At 46.4% G+C, this 25,318-nt stretch overlaps 1 protein-coding gene across 9 annotated transcripts in view; it reads left to right on the top strand.

The window, feature by feature from the left end:
• TMPRSS5 (transmembrane serine protease 5) overlaps positions 1–25,318 on the top strand; it is a 92,386-nt gene that overhangs the window by 45,511 nt on the left and 21,557 nt on the right. For 2 of the 9 annotated variants that reach the window (XR_008290681.1, XR_008290683.1), the window contains one exon: positions 11,005–11,124. The exons of 4 other annotated variants lie outside the window; for them this stretch is intronic. Coding sequence is in view for 2 of the 5 variants with exons in the window: in XM_053204093.1 (XP_053060068.1) it covers positions 11,005–11,164 (160 nt within the window). In the remaining 3 variants the exon portion in view is untranslated. Of the gene's footprint in view, positions 1–11,004; positions 11,165–25,318 lie in introns of those variants that run through there. 3 more of the 9 variants (XR_008290686.1, XM_053204093.1, XM_053204094.1) reach the window with 3 other exon arrangements.

The raw sequence follows: 25,318 nt of genomic DNA on the forward strand, positions 1-25,318 counted from the left end.
AAGAGACATAACCTGGGGGAGGACGATCACTCTTCTACTTCTACAATATTGAGTTTATGTTGAAGTCAGCACGGTGTAGCTCTAATCAGCTGGAAAAAGTGGGAACCTAAAATAATGCTAAGATAAGTCTGGATCTAGGATATTCTGGATTCCTCCAGTCACTGAAGTGGCTCAAGTTTACTGCCCTTAGCACATGCAATACTCCCTTCTGTCTCCTTCCTCTACACTTCCACCCCAAACCAGTGATGGGGATGCAGATTCCTGTGACCAGAAGTGAGGCCTCCTCAGTCCTGGCCACATGCAGGGCTCATGAAACGTGAATGTTTCTCTTCGTCAAGTTCTGTGTACATGTGTTTCTCTAATTCTACTTGGGCTTCTCCTTCCTGGGTCCATAGACCTCTCTCAGCTCACAGACCTGTAGTTCTTTAGCATGTATCCGAATCACCTGGAGGGATTGTTAAATGCAGACTGTTAGGCCCCACCACCAGAGTTTCTGATTCTGTAGGATTAGGGTGGGGCTTGAGAACTTGTATTTCTAGCAAATTCCTGCGTGGTGCTGATGCTGCTGGTCCTGGCAGCATGTTTTGAGAATTTCTGCTTGAAAGGACAGGCCCTCTTTGGTCTGGATTCTCTGGGTATTAACCCAACTTAGGGAGAACCAAACCCTGGAATACTCCTGGAAATAAAAGATATAAAGCTGTGCACTGCCCTCTCCTCATGGAAACTGTAGCAGACATTTTCCAGGTTTCTTTAGCATCAACTTTAACCACCACAAAATGCAATCCTTGTCCTCCTGACTGTTTCTTTTCTCCTGCTTCTCAGCCTTTTCCTCCTTTCTGGCTCTCATTTTCATCTTTTCAAACATTCCAGGCTGTTTTATGACTTGGCTGTGCCATCACATATGCTGAGTTCTGAGCCCGGAATTTCCTTCCCTTCTCTCTGTCTGCCTGTTTTATTTGCCTCTTTTGGTTTGAAGGAACAGGTACTCTCTCAAATTACTTCATTTTATAGGAACTTTATTTTAAAGATCCCAAGAGAGGCAGACCAGATCTCAGGAAGAACAGGAACAGATGGGCAGTTCTGATTTCAAGGTGTCTGAAGGGATATCAGCCACAGAAATTTGTGTGCATTTCCTCTAATGTTTGGCCACTAAGTGACTCAGCAACTCTGGGCATCTGCTCTTAACTCTGCTCTCTTCCAACTAATATATGCTTCCCCAATATGTTTTGGGTTTTTTTTCCATCCAGTTTATAGCTTCTGCTTGCTCTTCCTCATCTTACATAGTTTCTGTTTCCTTATAACTATGGCTTGAGCCATGGCTCAAATTCTGCCTCACAGACAATCTTTCAGATAGGGCTACTGGGAGGGTGTTCAGGGCCCTTGTGTATGTAAACAATTTAAAGCACTTATAACAATGGTGGAAGAGGGTCCTCCAAAAATCTTCTTCATTAAAACAATGAGAACACTGGCAAAAATAGTCAAAATCAACTTTCCTAGAATGCTGGAATTTGACCACAATGTACAACAATTTGAGGATCATTTACTCAAGAAATGGCCAAATGTCAGCAAGAACATCATGTTTTCATAGTATTTTAGCTTGCCCTATTCCCATTCCCCTCTTCCTTGCTCCACAGCAACCTTGGAAACGAGCAGCCTCACAACTATGGTTTATGTGAAAATTAGCAGCTTAATAGCTGCCTTAAAGGGAAGAATAGGCTTGGACTCTCCAAAAAACCCTATACTCAGAGAAGAGCTTTATTTGAGTTGTATGGATGCTCCCTGGAAGAGAGCCATTCTCAAGGCTTGCCTTTGTTTGACCCAACTCAGGGCTCAGACATGTAGGACACCATCAAGTTACCAACATATAAATAATGGGAGTCCCAGAAGGAAAGGAGTTAGAGAAAAGGACAGAGAGAAAATCTGAAGGAATAATGGCTAAAAACTTAACAAATTTGATTAAAAACACTAATGTATACATACAAAAGCTTGACAAACTCCAAGGAAGACAAACTCAAAGAGATTCACTCCAAGACACATTATAGTCAAAATAACAAAAGCCAAAGGCAGAGAATTTTGAAAGCAGCAAGAGAGAAGTAACTCATCATTTACAAAGGATCCTCCAATAAAAAAAGAATAAATAAATAAAAATACAAAGGATCCTCCACGAGGTTAACAGCTGACTTCTCATGAGAACCCATGGAGGCCAGGAGGAAGTGGGATTACATGTTCAAAGTTCTGATAGAAAGACTGTCAACCAAGAAGTTTATATCCAGCAAAAGTATCCTTAAAAAAAAAATGAAGGTGAATTTAAGACATTCCTAATTAAGTCTTGTTTTGACTTTTTCGGGCACTTTAGAATATGATTTCTTTCAATGTTGACTCCACTGTAGTACTCTATACACTGCCATCTGCAGGGAGGATAGATGAAGGACACACAGGTGGAGGAAGAAGGAAAGTCCCTTGTTTTAGACAGTTAAAGACTAACCTGGAAGAATATGATGCCATCACATCTATTGGAATCAAGAGAAGACATTGATCATAAGGGCCTATTGGCATTGTGGAACCATGATCTCTAAAGCCCTTGGAGGAGATGGCCTGACCATCCCCAGAGGATCATCTGACATGTGGCATGGAGCCCACAGAAAGCAGAAGTACTACAGATGGTGGGGGAGCATGGGTGTTTCCACTGTCCTTGGGTGCTGTAGACTGAAGGGAGCACCATGGATGAACACCTGATACATGAGCCCAAAGATTGATAGTGAACCTTTGGTAGCCCAAAGTCCTGAATTCATCTTGTGTCTGACATGAGTGAGTGTCACCAAAAGAAATGTGACAATACCATCCTGGTTTCCTGACCTTGTGTAATCCCTTGAAAGAAATACTTTGCATTGGCCAGCAGAAGCAATCCTCTTGCCAAGCTGCCCTCCTAGAATCAGGACCCACCTATGAGGTCCTGTGACAACCACATTGCTGTGAGCCCCAGGGCTCTCAGGGAATCTGGTTAATCCCACATATGAGGTAGATGGTCTGTGAGCTCCCCAAAGGAAAGAAATAAAACAGGGCCTTTGCAGGTCCTCATCCAGGCTTGGGGTGCCCCTTCTAGATGATACTGATAGTCTCCTTCGTCACAGGTATTAGGCATCAGAGAGAAAGTACTGGCCTCCCCTGAGGTGGGAGGCCAATCCAGGACAGGGTCCCTGCTGGTTCTGATCTAAGGGTGTTACCTTCTCAAGTTCACTTTTCCCTACTAGCCACCTGGTTGGTTAAGTGTTTCTTGGTTTAGAAAATTTCTGAGAGGGAATCGGATTCCCTAGCTGATCATTTTTGCTCTAGGCCAGTAGTACTCAAGGTATTGTCTGAGGACCCCTGGGGTCTGAGACTCCTTCAGGATATCTGTATGGTTAAAACTCTTTTCATTATAATACCCCAATTATTATAATTGCCCCTTTCTTAGTGTTGACGCTTCGAAAACGATGGTGGGCAAAACTGCTGGTGCCTTGGCACAGATGAAGGCAATGCCACCAAACTGTTCTAGTGGTTTTCCACCATATTTTTCACTACCACGGACATTTAAAAAAATCCAGTTTCACTAAAGAGTGTTTTTGATGAAGCAATAGAGTACTAGTTTTATTAAATCTTGGCTTTTGAGACAAGACATGCATGTTTTTTTTTAAGTCTGTGTGGAGCCCCCCTACAGCCCTTCTGCTGCATACTGAAATACAGAGGATGTCTTTAGGAAAAGCACTCATATGACCGAGTTGCAAGCTGAACTAGCCGCTTTTTCCCTAGAATGTCATTTTACTTGTGAGATATATTGATAGAAAAACTATGATTATTCAGATTTGATATTTTGCAGACATTTAAAAATGAACAGAGGGAGTCTGCCAGTTCAAGGAAAACAACTGATGGGTTGACAACGATGGCATTTGAAGTTTCAAGTGAACAGTAGGGTTTTGGAAAGCTTGTACCCACCAGGATCTGGATAGCTTCCCACTTTTTCAAGACTTTCTGATACTGGTGGTGATATTAATGAATGTGTGCAGATAGAGGGGAAGATCAAACATTCTGATTCCGGCTTGCTAGGAATTATAGAAAGCAGCCTCAGGGAAGGGGCTGGAAGTCAGACTCTGAGAGCCCCAATAGGTAGGGCTCTGGGGTGGACATTGCCTGAGTTGACACTGGTGGTCTGTATCCTTTGTGGGGGCATGTGGCCCACTTCCTCATGTGGACTGAGAGTTTCTCTAGAAGTTTACTTGTATCATCGAACAACTCTAGAGCTCCTATGGCAAAGGCTTAGGAGAGGGTGGCACTTGAGGCTGGGCTCAACTCCCTCCCCTTAAGCTTACTACACTTGTCTTGAAGGCTCTAGGCATCCTGGGAAGTGACCTCTGAGACCCAAAGGGGAGAAGGGGGTTTGGATGGGCCCACTTAACCCTGACCATAACAATGCTAAAAATAAATGGCTCAGTATCTCAAGCTCTGCCTAGAAGTGGGCTAGACAGCCCCAGTCTTCTATAGCATATCAGATACTGTGTTTTTCAGAAATCCCAACTGAATCCTGAGTATTGCTGCACAAACACTTTGAGCCAAAATGCAAGGGAAGACAAACAAGTCTGAAGCCCTTGCAGAATGACTGAAACCAATGGAGCAAGAGGGAGAGAGCTGGAAAAACATCAAAGCAAAGCCAGTTTTCTTCCAGAGACTCCAGGCTAGTTACAAATGCAGTAATCAAATATCTGGAGGAGCAGAGGATTTGTCCTGGGCTAGGGTTGTGGTGAAAGGTCCCCTCTGATAGAGATGCGCATGTTTAGCACTTTTCTACATGTTTCTGCCACTAAGGAGGTGATGCATAGCGTAGGCTGGTGGTCACAACCCCCATACCCACACTAGTCCCACAGAGGTGGCTGTGGTGTATGTGGAGGCGGGTGGGGAGATTGGAGTTGGGCATGGAGGGATTTTAGCTGAAACAGAGATGCTGGTCCTGGGTGCTCTGAAATCTTTAAGGGAAATCTTTCACTTGTAAATAGGTTTTATTTGTCTCTGTATATTCAGTCTAGTGCTGGCCAGCACAGACAGCTGGTGCTTGGTAAATACTTGGGGCATTGTACTGTGAATTGCTTTGTAGGAATAATGTAAATGGGATAAAACAGTCATCATGGGGCCAGCAGCAGAGGAGGCTGGAATTTCCCCAGTGGGCTTATAGAGGAAGGTGAAGCTGTTGGAGGAAAAAAGGTGGGGGCTGGCAGAATGGGAGCATGAGGGCTGACAAAGGAGAGCAGGGAGAGGGCTGGAAGATCTCTGATGGAGGTAAAAATGCCGGGGTGGATGGATGTCTTGGCAGGTCTTCTGTTGGCTGGAAGGAGAAGTAGAGAGACCAGTTTCCAGGCCTAGGCTCCCTTGCCTGCCAAGCCCCTGGTCAGAGGCATTAGAAACTAGAGTGGAGATTGCACACTAAGATGGCAATTTTGCCAGCAGGGCCCTTCGGCAAACCACGGTTCTACAGACTTTTCTCAGCAAACCTCCCCAAATATTTCCCATGTCCTAACATTCACCAACCGTATGGCCCCCCAGTACTCATAGCTGTAGGTCTCTCACCTTTATCCATTCATATGATACTTACTCATTAATTAATCAATTAAAAAATATTTATTGGGGCACCTGGATGGATCAGTCAGTTGAGCATTGGACTGACTCAGGTTATGATCTCACAGTTCGTGAGTTTGCACCCTGCATTGGGCTCATTGCTGTTGGCACAGAGCCCCTTTGGATCCTCTGTTCCCCCCACCCCACCCCGCCCTGTATCCTACTTGCATTCTCTCTCTTGCTCAAAAATAAATAAACATTAAAAAAAACACATTTATTAAGTGCATCCTGTGTGCCAGGCACATGCTAGGTACAAAGGTTAAAATAGCACAGCCATTCTCTAAGTGTGGTCTCTGGGCCAGCCGCATCCGCACCATCTGGTGTGTTAGTTACCTATGGATGCCTAACAAATGATTCCAAAACTTAGTGGCCTAAATCAACAATAACCATCTCTTATCCCTCCTAGTTTCTGGAGCTTCTGGCTTAGGATCTATCATGGAGCTGCTGGGAGTGCAGTCAGGAGGCTTGAAGTAGGACTGGAGGACCTGCCTCCGAGGTGGCCCACTCACATCGCTGGTGCGTTGGTGTTGGTTGCTGGCTGGAGGCTTCAGTTCCAACCCCTGTGCACCTCTCCTCAGCGTTGCTTGAGTGTCCTCACAACATGGTGGCTGGAGCAGTTTAAGAGAAAAAGCGACAAGCTGCAATTTCTTTTGTAATCTCATCTCAGAAGCCACACACCTTCACTCCCACAGTAGCCCATTGGTCCCACAAGTCAGATCTACTCAGTGTGGGAGGAAAGCCCACAGGGGATTGATCAGGAAGCAAGCATCAGGAGGGCCATTTGTGAGACTGGGAACTTGTTTGCATAACCCCTCCCGGTGCCTCAGATGCATGCTACAGTCTGGGAACCACTGCAGTGAGATATGAAACCTTCTCTGCTCTTAAGCTGCTCATGGCTTAGCTGACGTTACTGAACAATCATGACGCAGTGTTGTAGCAAGGCCATGGGAAGTCAGGGATGTGTTCCCAGCCCAGCATGCCAGGTCCTCCTTAACCTGAGCTCCTCTGCCCCCACCTCTCATTCCTTATTCATTCCCCTCCTACTTGGGCCCTCTGCTGTAGTCTGGTCTCTTCCCATCCCCGTTCCCTCATGTTGTGCTTACTCTCTCTTCTGTGGAATGAGCTGTTAATGGATGTGACGGCATCTGGCATGGTGCCAGACACATAACAATCGCTCCATAAATGCATCCTTGCTTTCCTTTCCCTGTTCTGGATTTCACATTGGGAAGACCCAGCTCCTGCACCCTTCACTTAAGCAGATTCTAAGCTTTCTTAAGGTCCTCCACTTCCATGAAGCGTCTCAGACACTGTTTACCCTAGTTTCTCCCTTCCCTGAGTCTCTGAGCACTTAGCATGTGACTCATACAGCCCAGTCCTTGAGTCCACTGATGCATTTGGTCCTGTATTTTTCCCCTAAAATTCCCCATTTGTGACCATCTTTGCAGCTCTTGTGACTATCTGAGATTGCTTTATTATTCTGTGTTCTTGCCCCTTCCTATCATCACCACCTATGTGGCAGCGCCTACCTCCACCACTAGGCTTAGGTCACCTCCCCCCTCCCCCCCACCCCCCCAAGCAGGCTCCTGTGAGAGAATAGCCTCCAAGTTTGGTTTGTCTTAGCTAATGAGCTCTGGCATTGTGCATGGCCCCAAGGTAGGTCCTGGGCTGTGGGCACGGGGGTTCTCTTTTAAATGCTAATACCTGTGGAACAACTCTGGGCAGACAAGGCTCCTCACGTGGCAGAAAGAGTACAGGGCGCAAGGCCTACTGGCTTCCCGGCTTCTCTGGCTACCTGGTAATCCTGGGCAGGTCCTCCTCACTGGCTCAAACTCCAGTTTTCCATCTGTGAAATGGTGCTCATAGCCACCTACATCTGAAAGGTAATAAATACCTAAGTGAAGGACGGATATGATAGAATTAAACTATAATGTTGTGAGGAAATGAATGCTGACGCTTGAAGGTTATCGGTTATTTAACACTTATTTAATACGTGCTTACTGCACACCAGGACCTGTATCAGGCTCTGGATATAAAATGATGAGGGTCCCTCACTTGTCACTTGAGACTTTGCAATGGTTATCAGGGAGAACGAGGCAGAGTGAAGAAGGAGTGGACTGTGTATGAGGGCAGGGGGAGGGAATGGGACCCTGAGTGGGTGGGCAGGTAGGGGCTGGGTCCACAGGTAGCTCCCAGGCCCTTCAACTTCCTTTTCTCCATGGTCCCCAGCCTGTCCACTTCCACTGATGCACATTGCTCTCCTGTGTCTTCCTGGTGGACCAGGGCTGGGAAGAGAGGGCAGATGGGGTCTCCGCAGATTTTCCTGAGTTTGGTTTCATGTGGAAGAGGGCCTTTGAAGAGCCTGGCCCAGCAGCCATTATCCCTACCTTAGGGCCATCCCTCAGGCTCATCCTGCTTTTTCTCCCCCCAAATGTGACAACTGAACTGTGACTAACTTAAATATCCTCGTTTTATTTATTTTCGTTATTAAAAGCAGGTGTCCGTTCTAATTGTGTCTAGGATGAAGTCCCCTGAACAGCTGGCTTAGTAGCGGATGTAAACTTGCTTACCAACATCCGTCTCTTCAAAAGCAGGGTAGAGGGTGGTGGTTGGGGGGCAAAGAAGAACCGGGATCCGTTTGAGCATGGCTACATCACCACATTGCCTTCTTTCTTATCAAGAACTGTGTTTGGCTCTCTTGCTAAGTGATGCTCTTGTGGTCCCTCTGGCCTGCTTGGGAAGGAAAGCAGTCATCTGCTTGTCTCTGATGATTTCTTGTTCAGGGAACATGACAGACAGGTGTAGTGGGAAGATCATCGAAGTGGAGTCAGGAGACTACACTTTGTCCCAGCCCTGTCACTAGCTGGCCAGTGGCCTTGGCCAACTCTTGGAGCCACCTGGAACCATCTGTCAGATGAGCAGGAAGAATGAGGGTGATTTCTTAAGTTCCTTCTGCCCTCTTGGTCTTGTATTATGGGAGGAGTTTCCAGATTTGTGTCATGCCCTATGATTTTATGAATTCTGCCTGGACCCCCTCAAACCTCTCTCTCCCTCTTCACAAACTAAAATTGCTTTGCATATTAGCATCACTGATGGGAGGAAGGGTTAAATATTACACAAAACATAAGAGATGAATGTTGTAATGCTAATTCCTGGCAGCCTATATGTAATGTTTTATGTCCTATTTCTTTAAGAAAAATTCAAATGAAACATCATGAAGGCAAACTCTGGAGACTGTTCAGGCCTAGATTTCATGACTGGTCTAAATTTGGGTCTGTGTCATTGCCCCAACTTAAATGGCCACCTCTCCAGCCCAATGGTCCTATATGAGGTAATAATATTCTCTATGACAAGCCGCTGAAATGGTTCATCCTTGGTCATTAAGGAATTTAACTCCATTTATCAAATAGCTTCTGAATTCCTATTATGTGTAAAACCTTATCAGGCATGCCGTAGGTAATGAAAAGGACAGAATACTCTTTTCCTTAGGGATGTAATTTTATATAGTGTATTTTATGCACTGATTTTCCAAGGAGATAATCATGTGTTGAACATCTCAGGGTGTTAGCATATTGCCTTCATAATAACAGCAATGACTGATTTTTTTAGTACACACAAAACTATGTGCCTGCCATCACGTTAAGCACCTTCTGGGTACTGCCTCATTAACCTTCACAACAATCCTGTTCTAGAGATGTAGGAACTGAGGCCCAGGGACTTCAGTAACTTACCAATGTCTTAAAGCCAGTAACGACAGAACAGAGACTCAACCCAGGTCTGTCTGCCCCTAAAACCTGTGACATTTATCATATGAATAGTCTGCTCTGTGTAAAGTTGTCAGTCCAGAAATATTAGTTTAGTAATTGAGTAAGCAAAGAGTGAGAACTTGAAAGAATAAATAAATGGAAAGACTTTGGGGTAGACCCTGAGGGGCTTCAGGGAGTCACAGGCCACCTCCTTCACCTCACTGAAGGGGCCCCAGATCCTGTAGTTGGGAACTGTCTTCTGGGGTTCCTTTCCATTCTAGTCTGTGCTCTCACCTCATAAATGCCCAGCACACATTCACCCGTATCTACTTTTTTGAGTGAAGCATCTGCTTTGAGTGAACCGGGTTTTTTGTGTTTTTTTGTTTGTTTTTTTGGTTTCGTTTTGTCTTCACTCTACCTCTTCCCCAAGCCTACTTCCAGGTAGGCTATTATGCATCCATTTTCTGGACTCAGATTCTGAGATACCCTGGGATGTGTCCTCAGAGTTATTCACTTATCTCCTTTCCAGATGCCCAGAGTGGAGACCAGTCAGAGGAGCAGGGGACAGCCTGATTTATTGCCCTCAGCCCCATCCTGGCACCCTCATCCACACTCAGAGGCTTTGCCAAGCTAAGGAGAAACCCAGGAACTGAGAGGCTCCAGCCAGGGACAGCTCTGCCATTGAGTCCTCCAAATTCATGAGGAAGGGAGAAGCCTGGCTGGATGCCTCCAGGCATCAGCCTCTGAAGATTCAATGAGGGGGGCATGCCTCTGAGGGCTGACCAGGAAGTCTGTGAACTCACCACAGACCATGCTAGAAAATCGAGGGCCTGATCTTGGTCTTCACAGCCCTGCTTCAAGAAAGGCTGCCTTGTGCTACCTTTGTGTTCATATTGGGAGCCCAGTTTCTTCCACCCTCCTCAGCCTCTCTGCAATCTCAGCCCTGCCTCAAGAAAGGCTGAAAGACCCATTCCCCCTGAAATGCTGAGGCTGTCCTAGAGATGTTGATGGGTTTTGGAGTCGTGGGGGTCCAGAGCTGTCGGCCAAGAAAGAATTCTTGAGATGTCTTTGGAGCAAAATGGTGATTTTATTGAAGCACAGCGATAGAATGCATGGGCAGAAAGAGCTGCACTGGGGTTGTGAAGAGTGACTGGTTATGTACTGTGGAGTTGGGGGAGGTAAAGGCAAAAGGGGGGCCTCCAGAAGGATTTTCATGTGCTAAAGAGGACTCATAAGATGCCAGGGGCCTTGCTATTGTCAAACTAAGGCTGTTTTCCCTCTAGAAAGGCATTAATATTAGGACAGCAGGGGGTTCCTGGAGACCTGTTATACTCTGTATTTGCCTCAAGTATTTGTCAATGGGCTGCAGATTATAAGGAAATTTAATTTTACTTGCCATTTCCTTCTCGCCTTTGTTTCCCTTATCACTATTGAGGGATGATGATGGGGCTCCAGGAAACTGAGTCTATGGGTTTCTGGAGATTAGGCTGTGGACAAGATTGCCTTTTTCTTATAATTTACTAAGATATTTGTAAACTGACAGAGACTCCTGTCCTGCAGGACTTTGATCTCTATCAGTTAACCATTTGTTTCCTTTCCTTTGTTCTTGTTCCGACAGGAGTGCCTGAGGGATGTCACACAAGTCCCACCTGGTGGGAGGCAGGGGGGCTGTATTTGCTGGCTATCAGCTTGCCCTATGCTCCCTCATCAATGGGAAGGGCAGGAATGGGCCCAGTGCAAGCTGGAGAGCAGTGAGGAATCAGGGCACCTCTCAGAGGGTGAGTGCCTCCTGGACCTCTATAATTGTGAGTTGACCCCGCAAGCCTGACCTTCATTGCCAACTGAGGGGAGAAGGGCAAGAGGGAATGTGATTTGTTGAGAGCTTGCTACCATGTCCAGGGCTGAACGGGGACCTCCATACATGGTTCCTTTGACTATTACAATTATCTTCTGAGTTGGGTTTGACTACTCCCATCTTACAGATGAGGAAGCTGAGGCTCAGGAAGGTAAAATAATTGAACTATATTCTCACAGCAAGTGGTGGAGCTTGAATTTGAACCCAGATGTGTCTGATTTCAAAGCCCATGCTGCTCATCCCTGGGTGCTTCTCACCTGGCTCCATTCCTAATGTGGACTCCATGGTTTCCCTCCTGCTTTCTGGCAGCTTTCTGCAGCTGGCTCAGACTGGTGCTTCTAGGATTAGAAGGTGAATCCTATGCTCTGTGTGCACGTGTGTGCTCATGTACAGCATACATGTACATTGTAGGAAGTATGGACAGGAGGAGGAAGGTCTGGGGTCTGCAGAGATGCTTCCTCCCCACCACACCTGCCCCACTTCAGGCTGTCCCCAGGCTGCCCTGGGGCTTTGGGGTGGGGGTTTGTTATGGTGTTGTAGGCTCTTGTATCTTTCCCCAAGGTGGGTAATTGCAGATGACTCACCTGTGGAACAGGATCAAAACCAACTTTATTTTACTGAATTCCCCCTTCCTCTATGTGCTAAGAAGGCTTAGGGGTGGGGGTGCGAAGGCTTTCCCAGAAAATTACACCCTGCATTTCCCTTTCTGCTGCTTCTAGGACGTCATTTAAGATGGAAATTAGAGCCCATTATTGCACATTTAATTACCCACCAAATGAATGGCATATTTAATGGAAATGGCAAAATCTTCCAACTTGTGTAAGATTTCTAGTTCATGCATCTCCAGACGTGTTGCAAAATAATTCATTAACTAGAGATGTGAGCTGTTGGGGCTGCCTCAGGGGAAAAGCAGGGCCAAGGAATGGGGCCAAGGATGTGTGAACTAATTAGCTGACATCCCTGCCCTCGGGAACTGAGGTAATGGAGAATTTGCTTCTACTGTGCTTGAAGGTGCAGCCCCCACGCCTTACTAGGGGTGGGGCAGGGAGGCCAGCACTGGGGCCTCTGAGGCTGAGTGGGGAGAAGGTTGGGGTGGCCCATCTCTTGTCATCTCCCCAGCCCCAGGTTCCCATAGCAACACACTGCAGCCTTAGGCAATATATACAAGTAGCTGTGGGATGGGGGAGAGCTTCAGAGATGGCAGGCACAAGGGAACAATCTCTGAGGCAGTTAGTGGGGGGCAGCCTCTATCACCCCTCTCCCCCTCCAATGTTCTAGCTGTGGCCTGTCTGGCTTTGGCTCGAGGCTGTTGTTATATTTTAGGGATATTTGTTCATTCACTCAACCAGCCAACATTTATGGAACATCTGCTATTTGTGGAAAATCTGTTTGTTAATTCAACCATGCAAACAGCCAACCTTCTTATTAAATACCTATTATTCATTCATTTCCTTGTTCATTCATTTGTTTTAAGCAGTGAACTAACCAGCCAACATGTATTGAATAGCTACTGATTTACTTACTCATGCAACCAATCGGTAACAAAGTGCCTACTCTTTGACCACCCATCCATCCATCCATCCATCCATCCAATCAACCAACCAACCAACCCACCAACTAACCAACAACCAACCAGCAATCAATAAATTAATTCAGTATTTATTGAATAGTAAAGGCGTATTCATTCATGCAGCTCACAAACATATTGAGCACCCACTATATACCAGGCATTGTGTAGACACTAGGGAAACAAAGATCAAGACACAAGTCCTGTGTTCAAGGGGCTCAGAGTGAAGTAATGATATTAAGCTAAAATTTATTCAGCACTGAATATATATGTCCAGCAATGTGCTTTACATATATTAACTCATTTGCTATGAAAGGTGCCGTGAAGAAACAGGCATAGAGAGGTTAAATAAATTCCTCAGTGTTACACAGTTTTTGAGTTGATAGAGTTTTGGGGTTTGAACTCAGATTTGAAAGTGTGTGCTCCTAACTATGGTGTTGTCTCCCTAGGTGGGGTAGGGGGCCAAGTATACAGTGCACAGAGGATATGTGGGGTTAGCATTTAATGGTACCTTAAAGAAGGCATAGGAGCCTGTGAGCTAGGGGAAGGAAGGAGAGACACCTTGAGCAGGACAATGTTGAGAATGAGGGAATGTAGACATACAAGATATGGTTTCTACCCTCCAGGAGCTTTTAATCAAACAGGGGAAGTGGTAGACACAGATAACTTCACTACAAGGAATAGTGAGGATGGATGACAGGTGTAGGTGTAGGGTGTGCTGAATCATACAAAAGGCACAAATGAAATTCGTAGTAATAGAAGGAAAGAAGAATCCTTTCAGCTGGAGGTGATCAGAGATATCATGATGGAAGGGACAGAGCTCAAAACCCACTCTAAATTAAGGCTGAGTGGAATCTCCTAAAACAGAGGGGGCTGGGCAGAACATTCCAGCAGGTGGACTGGCTTGAGAAGATGGGCTAGAAAACAAGTGGTGCTGGCTGATTTTCATTTCAGACTCAAGTATGTGAGCGGTGAGTGGAAGAAGAGTCTTTCCAGACTCTTTCTGTAGGTATGAAGGGACTGGTGTGTTCAGTTGGGGAGATTAGGCTTAGTTTAGTAGGGAGTAGGCAGCCACTGAAGGTTTTGAGAAGGGGAGAGTGTGAATTATTCTGTGTTTGTACCCTTGTTTGTATATGCTAGGAGAAAGACTCCCACAAGCTGCCTTAGCCACCCTCCATGATGGCCAGCTTCTGGCAAGATTCAGTCAACAAGAGCCCTGGAAACATGTTCCCTGCTCTGCCCTTGCTAGTCAGAGCTGTGTCCCTCCAGAAACTGTATTTTTAGCCTTTATTGTAGGTAATTTTAGTACTCAGGTAGGCCTGGGAATCATTGACCTGTATGCTGTTTACCAATCGCTTTTTCCTTTAATCTTAGAATCCAAACCAATATTCTTATCCATATTTTACAGTTGAGAAAACCACGGTTCAGGAAGGTTGTGATGTGTCCAATGTCACCAACTTTTAAGCAGAGTAGCTGGGCTTAAAATCCACATTTCTGACTCCAATTTAAGCTTCTTGGGAGAACCGGAACCAAGATAGAAGATCTTCGCAATAACTGAGTCCTCATAGATTTTCCTCAAACTTGTTTCCTCCAGTCTTTGCATTGCTAAATATTGCCCATCTGAACTAGTATTTGCTACACACAGTCCTCTATGGTCCCCCAGCTGATAATAACCTCATAATCTTGTGGCTGCACCTGGTTTGTATTTGCATGTCTTCTTTCTCCAGTTGTCTCTAAACTTTTAAAGACAGGTGGTATGAAATAGCATGGCTTTTGGAATCTTTGATCTCTTGTACTCCATAATCTCACTCACCCCATCACTCAACGCTTGTATCTCATTCTCTATGAGATGATGAATGGCTTCATTTATGAGATTCTAGGACATCATTCCCTGATCACTCCCCCCATCCCTCAAGGTTTATCACTCACCATTTATGGATTGTTTGTTAGTAATTGCTCAATAAATACTAGCCATTTTCTTATTAGGGTGAGTAGGAGGGAGATGAGCTAGCCAGCTAGACAGACATAATTTCTAGGGCAAGGAAGGAGCCCCAAGGGCAGGGTATATTATATTTTGTGTCACGGGGAGCCCAGGAAAGACCATTATTGCATACCTATTCTGTGCCAGGTACTTAAAGACACTATCTGATTTAATCTTCCCAATAGTCTTATGCTTTGTGCATCTATTTTTATTTTACTGAAATAAACTAAAGTTCAGGGACATAAAGTTAAATTCTCTATGTCCCTCTACTTTCAGTGGCAAAGCCAGGACTTGAATTCACACACATCTGTGTGACTCGGGACTCCAAGCCCTATCTGCCACAGCCATGGCCTCTGAATTAGGGGTGCTGAGATGAATAACCCAAGGCAGAGGACTACAACTAGATGACAGGGTCTCAGGCCACAAGCTATGTCCAAGGATCTCAGCTCTGTTTTCAGGTTGCTTGTGATTCCCTCTGTCCCATCGGCTCCTACCCCCCACCCTACCCCCCCCCCCCACCCCCCTACCAATTTCACCAGAGAAGCCCTGGGTAATGACTCAGCTGGGAGCTGTCCAGCTTCATCTTCCAGACCTATTGGGAAAGACTTCTGAAGTAGATAATGGCTTTCAAAATGTAATTTAACTTAATACACTGCTGTATTGTTACTAATGTAAGTCCCAATGTGTGTGTCTCTGAGGCAGCCAATTATAGAAACTTTGATAAAGAATATTTCTAAGCCAAGGCAACTGTTACTTTTCTGAACAAATGGGATGAGATTTAAGCCATCTGTCTAGGACTGGCATTTGAGGCCTCACTATAGTTGAGATTCCAGGCTTCCAAGAAAATGTAAGGAAGAAGGTCCTTATTATCCCCTCAAGAGTAGCACTGGAATCTGTGCTGGGCGATCCCTCTGTTCTCATGTTTTATCCCCAGCCTTTCAGCACAGCATGGTGGAAGAAGGCCACCAACATCAGCTTGGGGATTTCTGTGTGCCCATGGGCTGAATTCTTCATGTTAATAAAAAGACATCTCAGAAGACAGGAAAAAAGGACTTGTAAGAAGTATTCTTCAGTTTCAGTGATTAGAGTGGGTCTTATAACAGATTGCTGGCATCTGGGGACACTGAGTCAAGTCACAATTCAACCCTCATCTGACTGGTATACGGAGAAAGTGCTTAAAATACACACAAGTAGGGGCTCCACTTACCTTCTTTCCAGTTTCTGACATTAATCTCCCCTCCTCTTCCCTCCTACACCAAAGCTGTCACCAAGGGGTTCCACTAGGTTCCCTGCAGAGAGCCACCCTCCGTCCTCCTCTCTGTCACTCAAGCCACACTTCAACAGGCCCTGCACTCTGGAGACGAGTGTGTGATCCACTTCCTAGGAAAGTGTCCGCCTTGTCCATCTGGCTGTAGAGCCAGGCACCTTTGAGATTTCTGAGGATCATCCACTGAACCTCATAGCAACTTGCTTGAAATTCTCATTTTTTTAATATGATGACAAAAAAAACACAACAATCTGTGTATCTGGTATTAAATTCTCTGTTTAAGAATGTCGGCTCAGGGGCACCTGGATGGCTCAGTCGGTCAAGCGTCCGACTTCGGCTCGGGTCATGATCTCACAGCTTGTGAGTTTGAGCCCCGCATCGAGCTCTGTGCTGACAGCTCAGAGCCTGGAGCCTGCTTTGGATTCTCTGTCTCCCTCTCTCTCTGCCCCTAACCCATTCATATTCTGTCTCTGTCTCTCTCAAAAATAAACAAACATTTAAAAAAAAAAAAAAAGAATGTCGGCTCGGAGGGGTCCTTCCTCTGGGACTTGGAGGTCAAGGGACTTTAGTGCTGTTGGGTGGGGGCACTTGGGGTGTGTGTGTGTGTGTGTTTACATGAAGTGACTAGAGCAGGTGAGGAGTATTGGGTGGATGACACAACCTTCTCTATGTCGTCAAGATGAGCACACAGAGGGGAGAGAGCACTGGGCCTAATGGTGTAGCCTTTGCTTTGCCACTGGCCTTGTAGGATTAGGCGACCAGAAGAAGAATGAAACACCTCAGCCTTGATGGAGCCCAGCTGTGCTTTAGGCTTGGCTGTGATATCCAAGATCTTCCCATCTGCCATCACTCCATCAGTCCATCCATTTGTCCATCTTTTCATCCTTGAGGCCAAATTAGTCAGAAACATTATCTTCAGGAGGGTCCACCCTTTAATGAAGGTTCCAAGGCTCTTCAGCCCAGCCTGTCTCCTCTCCAGCCTTTCTCTCTTGACCCTCTCCTTCATGTTCTACACCCCGTTGAAATGGCCACACTCTCACCTCCCAGCTGTGGTGCATGTTGTCTCCCCTACATCACACCCTGTCTACTCTGACTCCTCTACTGGGTTCATCTTCCACTCAGCCTTCAGGCTTGAACTGAGATGTCATTTCCTCCAGGAAGCCTGTTCTCAAATCCTCCCCATTGCCTGTTGGTGCTCCTTATCTGTGCTTCTTTAGCTTTAGAATTTACTCCATGAGGACACCTGTCACCCTATAGGGGAAGACATGAGTGTCATCTCGCGTTGGCTGGGTTGTTCATGGTCTGTGCCCCTGGTGGCTGTGGCTCAGGCTGGTTCTCTGCCTCCCTCTTGGGGCCGTCCAGGTGGCTGAAATCTCTCCCAGAGTCATCCTGGTTAGTGGACCTCCCTAAAGGGGCAGTTTCTACCCATGAATGAAATCTCACATAATTGATCTGTGGTTGGTTTGGAGCATCACAGGGGTTAGGAGGTCAGGGGTTAGGGGATGTGTGATGATTCATTTTATATGGCAACTTGACTGGGCTGAGGAATGCCCAGACAGCTGGTAAAACATTTTTTTCTGGGTGTGTCTGTGAGGATGCCTACCAGAGAGATTAGCATTTGAATTGGTAGACTGAGCGAGGAAAATTACCCTCACCAATGTGGGTGGACATCATCCCATCTGTTGAGGGCTCGAATAGAACATAAAAGGTGGAGGAAGGGTAGATTCACTCTCTTTACTTGAACTAAGACGTGAATCTTCTCCTGCCCTTGGGCATCAAGGCTCCTGGTTCTCAGGCTTTCAGACTCAGACCAGGACTTTAACTTTCAGCTCCTGATGCACAGGCCTTCAGATCTGCCCTGAATGACACCATTGGCTTTCCTACTTCTCCAGGTTGTAGGAGACTGTGGGACTTCAGGGTCTCCGTAACCATTTTAACTAATTCCTAGAATAAATCTCCTCTTAAACATGTCTCTGTAGATCCTACTGGTACTGTTCCTCTGGGGAACACTGACTAATATGGGGAAGGGGGGATATACATTCTAACTTTTGTGCATTTCTAGGGACTAGTATCATGGCCAGTCTAGCCCTCTCTGAGCTCTGCATTCAGCCAGGGGAGGGAGAGTTGTCAGAGAGCGCATATTTAGATGTTCTGAAAGTCTAGTCTTCCCCGCTGGGGAAGAGTGTGCAAATGGGAAATCCCAGAGAGGAATTTGGGGTATTTATGATTGTGTGGAGGGAGGCAACCTCACTGCTCAATGGCCCATGTTTGTTGGTAAATGTACTGTTTCATTACGTGTTTCCTGGGTCCTGGAGCTTATCTCTCCTGTCCAGGTGGAATTTCAAAGCCCATTGCAACAGAGACTCCTGGGAAAGAAGCAGCACCATGTACAGGTTTTTATGGCAGAGTCATCCCTGGAATTTTAATTACCTATCTTCACACTATTATGTATTTACATATCCTAATGACGAGATTACACATTTCAATTAGCATGTAATTATGAGTTCTATTACTTAAAGAAAAAATACTTGGGGATAATCACACAATTACGAAGTACAATTAGAAAATGACATATAATTAAATTTAGAAAAGCTTTTGAAACACTCCTCCTACCCTCCCATCCCGCCGCCTGTACAAGAGATTTCTTGTATTTATTCTTTCTCTCTTTTTCTTCTTCTAGTACAAACGCAGTCCAGTCTAGTGTGAACAAAGGGTCCAGGGACACTGTAACTTGGGGATGTAAGCCCTCATGACCTCTTGGGGGTTTTGAGGCATCTCTTGACTTTGGAAGCTCTACCTGAGGTTTTGGAATCATGCGGGCATTTTTTGGGGGGGGTCGTAGGGAGTAGTTGTCCAAACCTTCCTGGCTATTCCATCTGCTGGGAGTGCAGAAAGTCAGGGAGCAGGGTGGGACCGCTGGGAATGTTGCAGGCCGGCTGGGCTCCTGATGGTGGTAGGAAACCGATAGGGTATCCAAAGGGACATCTTCCATGGCTGCCACAGCTCACCATTTTTTTTTTTTTTTTTAACGTTTATTTATTTTTGAGACAGAGAGAGACAGAGCATGAATGGGGGAGGGTCAGAGAGAGGGAGACACAGAATCTGAAACAGGCTCCAGGCTCTGAGCGGTCAGCACAGAGCCCGACGCGGGGCTTGAACTCACGGACCGCGAGATCGTGACCTGAGCCGAAGCCGGCTGCTCGACCGACTGCACAGCTCACCATTTTCAAAGCACTTCATTTCCCCAGCTCATTCAACCCTCCACACCATCTGATGAGGAAAAAAAAAAAGGTTAAGTGTTCTCATTTCCCTTGTTGGGATGCCTTTCTTTGAGCTCAGTGTGTCCACATTTCTGGTTTTTGTCTTCAGTCCTTGGATTTCCATTCTTAGTTTTCTTCATTTGCTTCTTTTTCTACTTGGCTCACAGATGACATGTTCTTTTCCTCCAGTGTTCTGTCCCATCTTCTGTTCCTTTCTGTCTCTTTGGCAATTGCAGTGGGGTGAGGGGAGCAGCTGGGGGAAGGTTGGATGGGAGCAGGGAACGTAGCCAGGGAATGCTAAGAAGCCTCTGTGGCACAGACTGGCTACTGTTTACACACGCATTTCCCCTCCCTCTGGGGCGTGTGGTTGGAACATCTTCCCCAGACTTCCCTGAAGTTATGTTGTGTGTGTGTGTGTGTGGCATGTAACCGTGGATGGGGGTAAGGTACCTCACTTCCAGGCGTGGCCCATAGAACTTCCCTCTTGATCCTTTACTTCTCTTCCACCGTTTTCTGGCTGAATGCTGATGTCCAGGATTACCTTCGAAGCCCCTTTGAAGGAGGCAGGGACCCCGCCATCTCTAGAGCAGAGCACTCCTATCATTGTTGCCACTAATTAGAGTTTGGACAAGAAAAACTTTTACTTGGATGCCTGGGTAGCTCAGTCAGTTAAGCATCTGACTTCAGCTCAGGTCATGATCTCACCATTTGTGAGTTTGAGCCTCATGTCAGGCTCTGTGCTGACAGCTCAGAGCCTGGAGCCTGCTTCGGATTCTGTGTCTCCCTCTCTCTCTGCCCCTCCTCTGTTCATGCTCTGTCTGTCTCTCAAAAATAAATAAACATTAAAAAAATTTTTAAAAAGGAAGAGAAACTTTTACTCTATGGAACCATTGAGATCTCTGGGTTTCTCTGTTGAAAGCGAAATGGCTTGAAAATGAAAACAACCTTACTAATATGAAACACAGCTTGGGCCCGGATATTTGCACGGGCAGTGTCTTTATTCTCTCCTCAGGTAGGTCTGAATGGGAAGCCAGCTTGTATTCAGTGTTGGTGAAGTTGGTTAGTCTAGCGGATGTCTCAGGCCCCTCCCTGAAACCCATTTTCCTTACCTGTGGCAGCTATCTCAGTTTTGTTCAGGTCCCCTGCCCTTGTCCACCCCCACCCTCAGCTCCAAGGTTTGGCCTGTTGGGCTTAAGACTAACTACATTTTCTTGGCATTAGGGATCCAGGCCACTGTGAATCAGTCATGGCCTCAGGATTCTTTCAGGGAAGGTTGTGACCCACTTGGTCCAGTGAGACGGGGGGGCCAGGTTTACTGGGGTCTGTTTGGAAAGATCCTTCTTCACTCTTTTTTTTTTTTTTTTAATTAGAAAACCATATAGAGAATACTTTATTACCTTGGTGTAAAAAGTAGTTTTTAGACAAAATACAAAAAAATCACAAAGGAAAATATTGGCAATTTAAAATTGGTAATTAAAGTTGTGAACTTTTTTTTTGCTTCATCACTGCAAACGCATATAAACTCCTTTTTTAAATTTCTAGTAGGTCCTAGTTTTCTTTTTTAAAAATTTTTTTTATTTTTAAAAATTTACATCCAAATTAGTAAGCATGTAGTGCAACAATGATTTCAAGAGTAGATTCTTTAGTGCCCCTCACTCATTTATCCCATCCCCCCTCCCACAACCCCTCTAGTAACCTTCTGTTTGTTCTCCATATTTTTAAAAAATTTTTTTAACGTTTATTTATTTTTGAGACAGAGAGAGATACAGCATGAACGGGGGAGGGGCAGAGAGAGAGGGAGACACAGAATCGGAAGCAAGCTCCAGGCTCTGAGCCATCAGCCCAGAGCCCGACGCAGGGCTCGAACTCGCGGACCACGAGATCGTGACCTGAGCTGAAGTCGGACGCTTAACCGATTGAGCCACCCAGGCGCCCCTGTTTGTTCTCCATATTTATGAGTCTCTTCTGTTTTGCCCTCCTCCCTGTTTTTATATTATTTTTATTTACCTTCCCTTAGGTTCATCTGTTTTGTCTCTTAAAGTCCTCACATGAGTGAAGTCATATGATATTTGTCTTTCTCTGACTAATTTCACTTAGCATAATACCCTGTAGTTCCATCCATGTAGTTGCAAATGGCAAGATTTCATTCTTTTTGATTGCCGAGTAATACTCCATTGTATCTATATATCACATCTTCTTTATCCATTCACCCATCGATGGACATTTGGGCTCTTTCCATACTTTGGCTATTGTGGATAGTGCTGCTATAAACATGGGGGTGCATGTGTCCCTTCAAAACAGCACACCTGTATCCCTTGGATAAATGCCTCGTAGTGCAGTTGCTGGGTCATAGGGTAGTACTATTTTTAGTTTTTTGAGGAACCTCCATCCTGTTTTCCATAGTGGCTGCACCAGCTTGCATTCCCAGATGCTTCTTCACTCTTAAGAGCCACAGAGGGCCACCTGGGTGGCTCAGTCGGCTGAGCACCTGACTTCAGCTCGAGATCTGACTTCAGCTCGAGATATGATCTTGCGGTCTGTGAGTTTGAGCCCCGCGTCAGGCTCTGTGCCGACAGTTCGGTGCCTAGAGCCTGCTTTGGATTCTGTGTCTCTCTTTCTCTCTCTTCCCCTCCCCTGCTTGTGCTCTGTCTCTCTCTGTCTCAAAAATAAATAAGCGTTAAACAAATTTTGTTTTAAGAAAGAGCCACAGAAATTGTATCCCTGATGACTCTGGAGTTCTGAAAACAGGGAGCCAAGATCTAGACCCCATGCAAGCAGTGATCCTGGGAAGCCTGGTCCATCCCTTAGACTTGAGTCCCCTGGTTCCCAGACAGCTGTGTCCTACTGGGACTCATTCATTACCTCCTCTTGCCATGCTTCCAGGCTCACTGGGGATACCAGCTTGGGATGCTTTTTTTTTTTTAACTTATTTTTGAGAGAGAGAGAGAGAGAGAGAGGGCAGGGGAGGGGCAGAGAGAGGTGGGGACAGAGGATCTGAAGCAGGCTCTGTGCAGACCGCAGAGAGCCTGACTCAGTACTCAAACTCATGAACTGTGAAATCATGACCTGAGCCGAAGTCAGACACTTAACTGACTGAGTCACCCAGGCGCCCCCAGCTTAGGATGCTTTTAACCGAAACTATCAGGAAACACAATTCAAATAAGCCAAAAGCAGTAAAAGAGATTGGTTGGATCACGTAACTGAAAAAGGCCAGGCGTGGAGCATGGTTCAAACATGGCTCATGCTCGCTTTCTTTGAGATGCTCTTGGCACTCTGACCTTTCTTCAGGCTGGTACCCTGCACTGAGCCCAGGCCTCACAGCTATAAACGAGGTCCAAGCAAAGGAGGTTACACCAGGCTGTTCTGATTGGTGTTTTAGACCTTTTCAATTCATGGGGCCCTTGGCTACAGACATCTTGGTTGACTCCCACCGTTAGCTCCTCACATCCGCTGTTTATTACTGTTTCATTCTTAGAAGAGTGTCTGTATTTCCTCATCTCCAAGTTCTTAGGCAGAACGAGCATGTGGCTGTGGCTCCCAGGCATGGTCAGTGCAGGTTACCTCCTCTCCCATGGCTGAGCCGTTGCCTGTCCACTGACAACCCCAAGCCTATGGCTCCAGGGTGGACTTCCCTGCAGACTCTTCACAGACTCTTCTGGTTCTGGGCACCCACTGCACAGCTCTGTACACACTGGGCAAGCATCTAGATGGGAAACCCTCCTGTGCTCTCAGGCCGGTGTCCTCTAACTCAGTGAGTGGTGCCTCGATTTACTCAGTCACTCAAGTTTGAGACATCACCACCATCGCTGCCTCCTCCTTCTTCTTCCCTGGTGCATCCAAGGGATCCAACCTGATGTTGGGATCCAACCTTAGTTGAGACCCTTCTTCTCTTTTTCCTGGAGTGCGAAGGGAGTTTTCCTGACTAGTCCCCTCTGCTTCTGGTCTCACGCCTTTCAAGTCCATCCTGCCTACGATCCCTAGAGCAGCCTTTCTGTAATACAAACATTCACTTATTGACTTCAAAGAGGAGCCTTCACTGGCTCTCCGTTATTGCTCGACAACAAGATCCAAATTTCTTAGCCTGGCGTTCGAAGCTCTTCATGTCTGGCTCTGATCCCCGGCTCTACCAACATCTTCTACCATGATTTCCCCCACACTCTACTTTCCAGTCATACCGAATTGTTTGTTCTTCTCCCTCTTCCTTGAAACCCTACCTTGTGGGTCACCTACTCAGGGCACCATCCCTCACCCTTCCGCCCACAGCCAGCAGCTCCGTCTCGCACTCCCCGCCACCACATGCTCATCATGCCTTCCATGGCACTCATCAGTGCATTTGCCATCGTGTGTATATATGTCTGTCTCCTTCACTGGACGATGAAGGCCTTTCATTCATGCCCTCAGCCTTTATGGAGTGTTCGGCACGTGTCAGACCCTGTGCTGGGAGTTGGGGACAGAGAGATAAACGATAGTAGCTAACGTACCTATACGACTTGCGGCAGACCAGGCTCTCCTCAAAGCACTTGGCGCACATTAACTGAAAGAGCAGTAATCTGTTGGGAGCCATGGAGAGAATGTGAGCTGTGTTGGCCATGCATGGGGGCAGCAGTGAGGTGCCCGTCCCCTCCCAGGAACATGGAAATAAGAGAAATGCAGCCATTTTTGTAAGAGTTAATCCACAAACACAGTTATTATTGCAGCTTTGGTTGGTGGAGAGGCAGGGCTCGGATCCCGATTTTTCAGGCCCAGAGCTCACGTCCTTTCTGCCACGCCTGTTTCGCTTCACCTCCTCGCAGCATCCTCATCTGTCAAGTGGTGAATATACTTTCCTTTTCTACTTCATCTGATTTGTGAGAAAGATCCAATATGATGGTGGTAGAATTTTGCAAACTCTAAAGCTCTATTACAAATGTGAGTTCTCACTGCATCTATACGTGTGTCTCAGGGACTGTACTGAGCATCCATTGCACCTAAAATAAGGCACCTCTTAAAGCTGTCGTCTTCTAGCATCTCTGGGTTGCACAAGAAAACACTGTTGCCCTGATGGGGTCACGGATCTCTGGTCGCTTCTGGATCCTCCTTGGCGCCTGACAACAGGTTGTTTCTAAGTAAGTGACCCATTTGCCTTCGTTGGAAGAGTTTTAATCCACTCTTTACTCTTCCCTCATTACCGTATGCGCCTCCAAACTCTTCTGTCTCTTCTTCGGGCTACACAATCCCAAACCCCCCACTTCCAGGTTCTCACCATGAGAGTGGGAAACCCTGCCAGAACTGAGAGCTGGTGCAGGTTGCCCAGAAGGTCCTGTCCTGGAGTGGCGTTCTCACAGTGTCCACTTATAGTCAGCCTCAGGGTAGAAACCCCTCTGGGCTCAGAGGCAGGACTCAGCCTTCCCCGGTTAGCAGAGCAAGCAGCAGGCAGGCCCCTCGGGAAAGGCATCCACTGCGCTGACAGCCGCTCAGCGTTCAGGCCACTTGCTCCCCAGGGATGTCCTAGACCACCCCCAGCAGCCTCACTCGGGAAATGTGCTGACTGTGGGCAGGAGAGAGGGGCTGGTCTCTTGGGGTTGTGGTGATGGCCTCAGAAGCATCTGAGTGTGAGTGTGGAGGGGTCTCTGGGCATCTTTTATAAACACAGACTCAGCCTGATGTGATGGGGCGCAGTTGGCTAAAAGGCAATGGAGAGCTTACCGAAGACCCCGTCTGTGTGCAGGGAAGGCTGGGGCCCCTGTCCTGTCCCGGGCATTGGAGGGACCTGGGGCATTCCCTTCAGATGTGGGTTCAAGAGAGCCTTGGACCTTGCAGGCTTATGCTGGGTCTGTAAGGGGATTATTAAGGGACTCCTCCCATCTTCTGTCTCCTATCTTCTGCCTTTTTTTTTTTTTTAACTTTTATTTGTTTTTACCAATTGCTGTGACACCAGTGCTGAGCATGTCAAAGATAACAAAGAGCCCAAGGTCAAGGTGCTGCTTCTAAGAGAAACGATTCTAAATTGCAGATCTAATTAT

Source organism: Acinonyx jubatus, chromosome D1 (assembly GCF_027475565.1).
Source record: "Acinonyx jubatus isolate Ajub_Pintada_27869175 chromosome D1, VMU_Ajub_asm_v1.0, whole genome shotgun sequence".
Classification (NCBI taxonomy): domain Eukaryota; kingdom Metazoa; phylum Chordata; class Mammalia; order Carnivora; family Felidae; genus Acinonyx; species Acinonyx jubatus.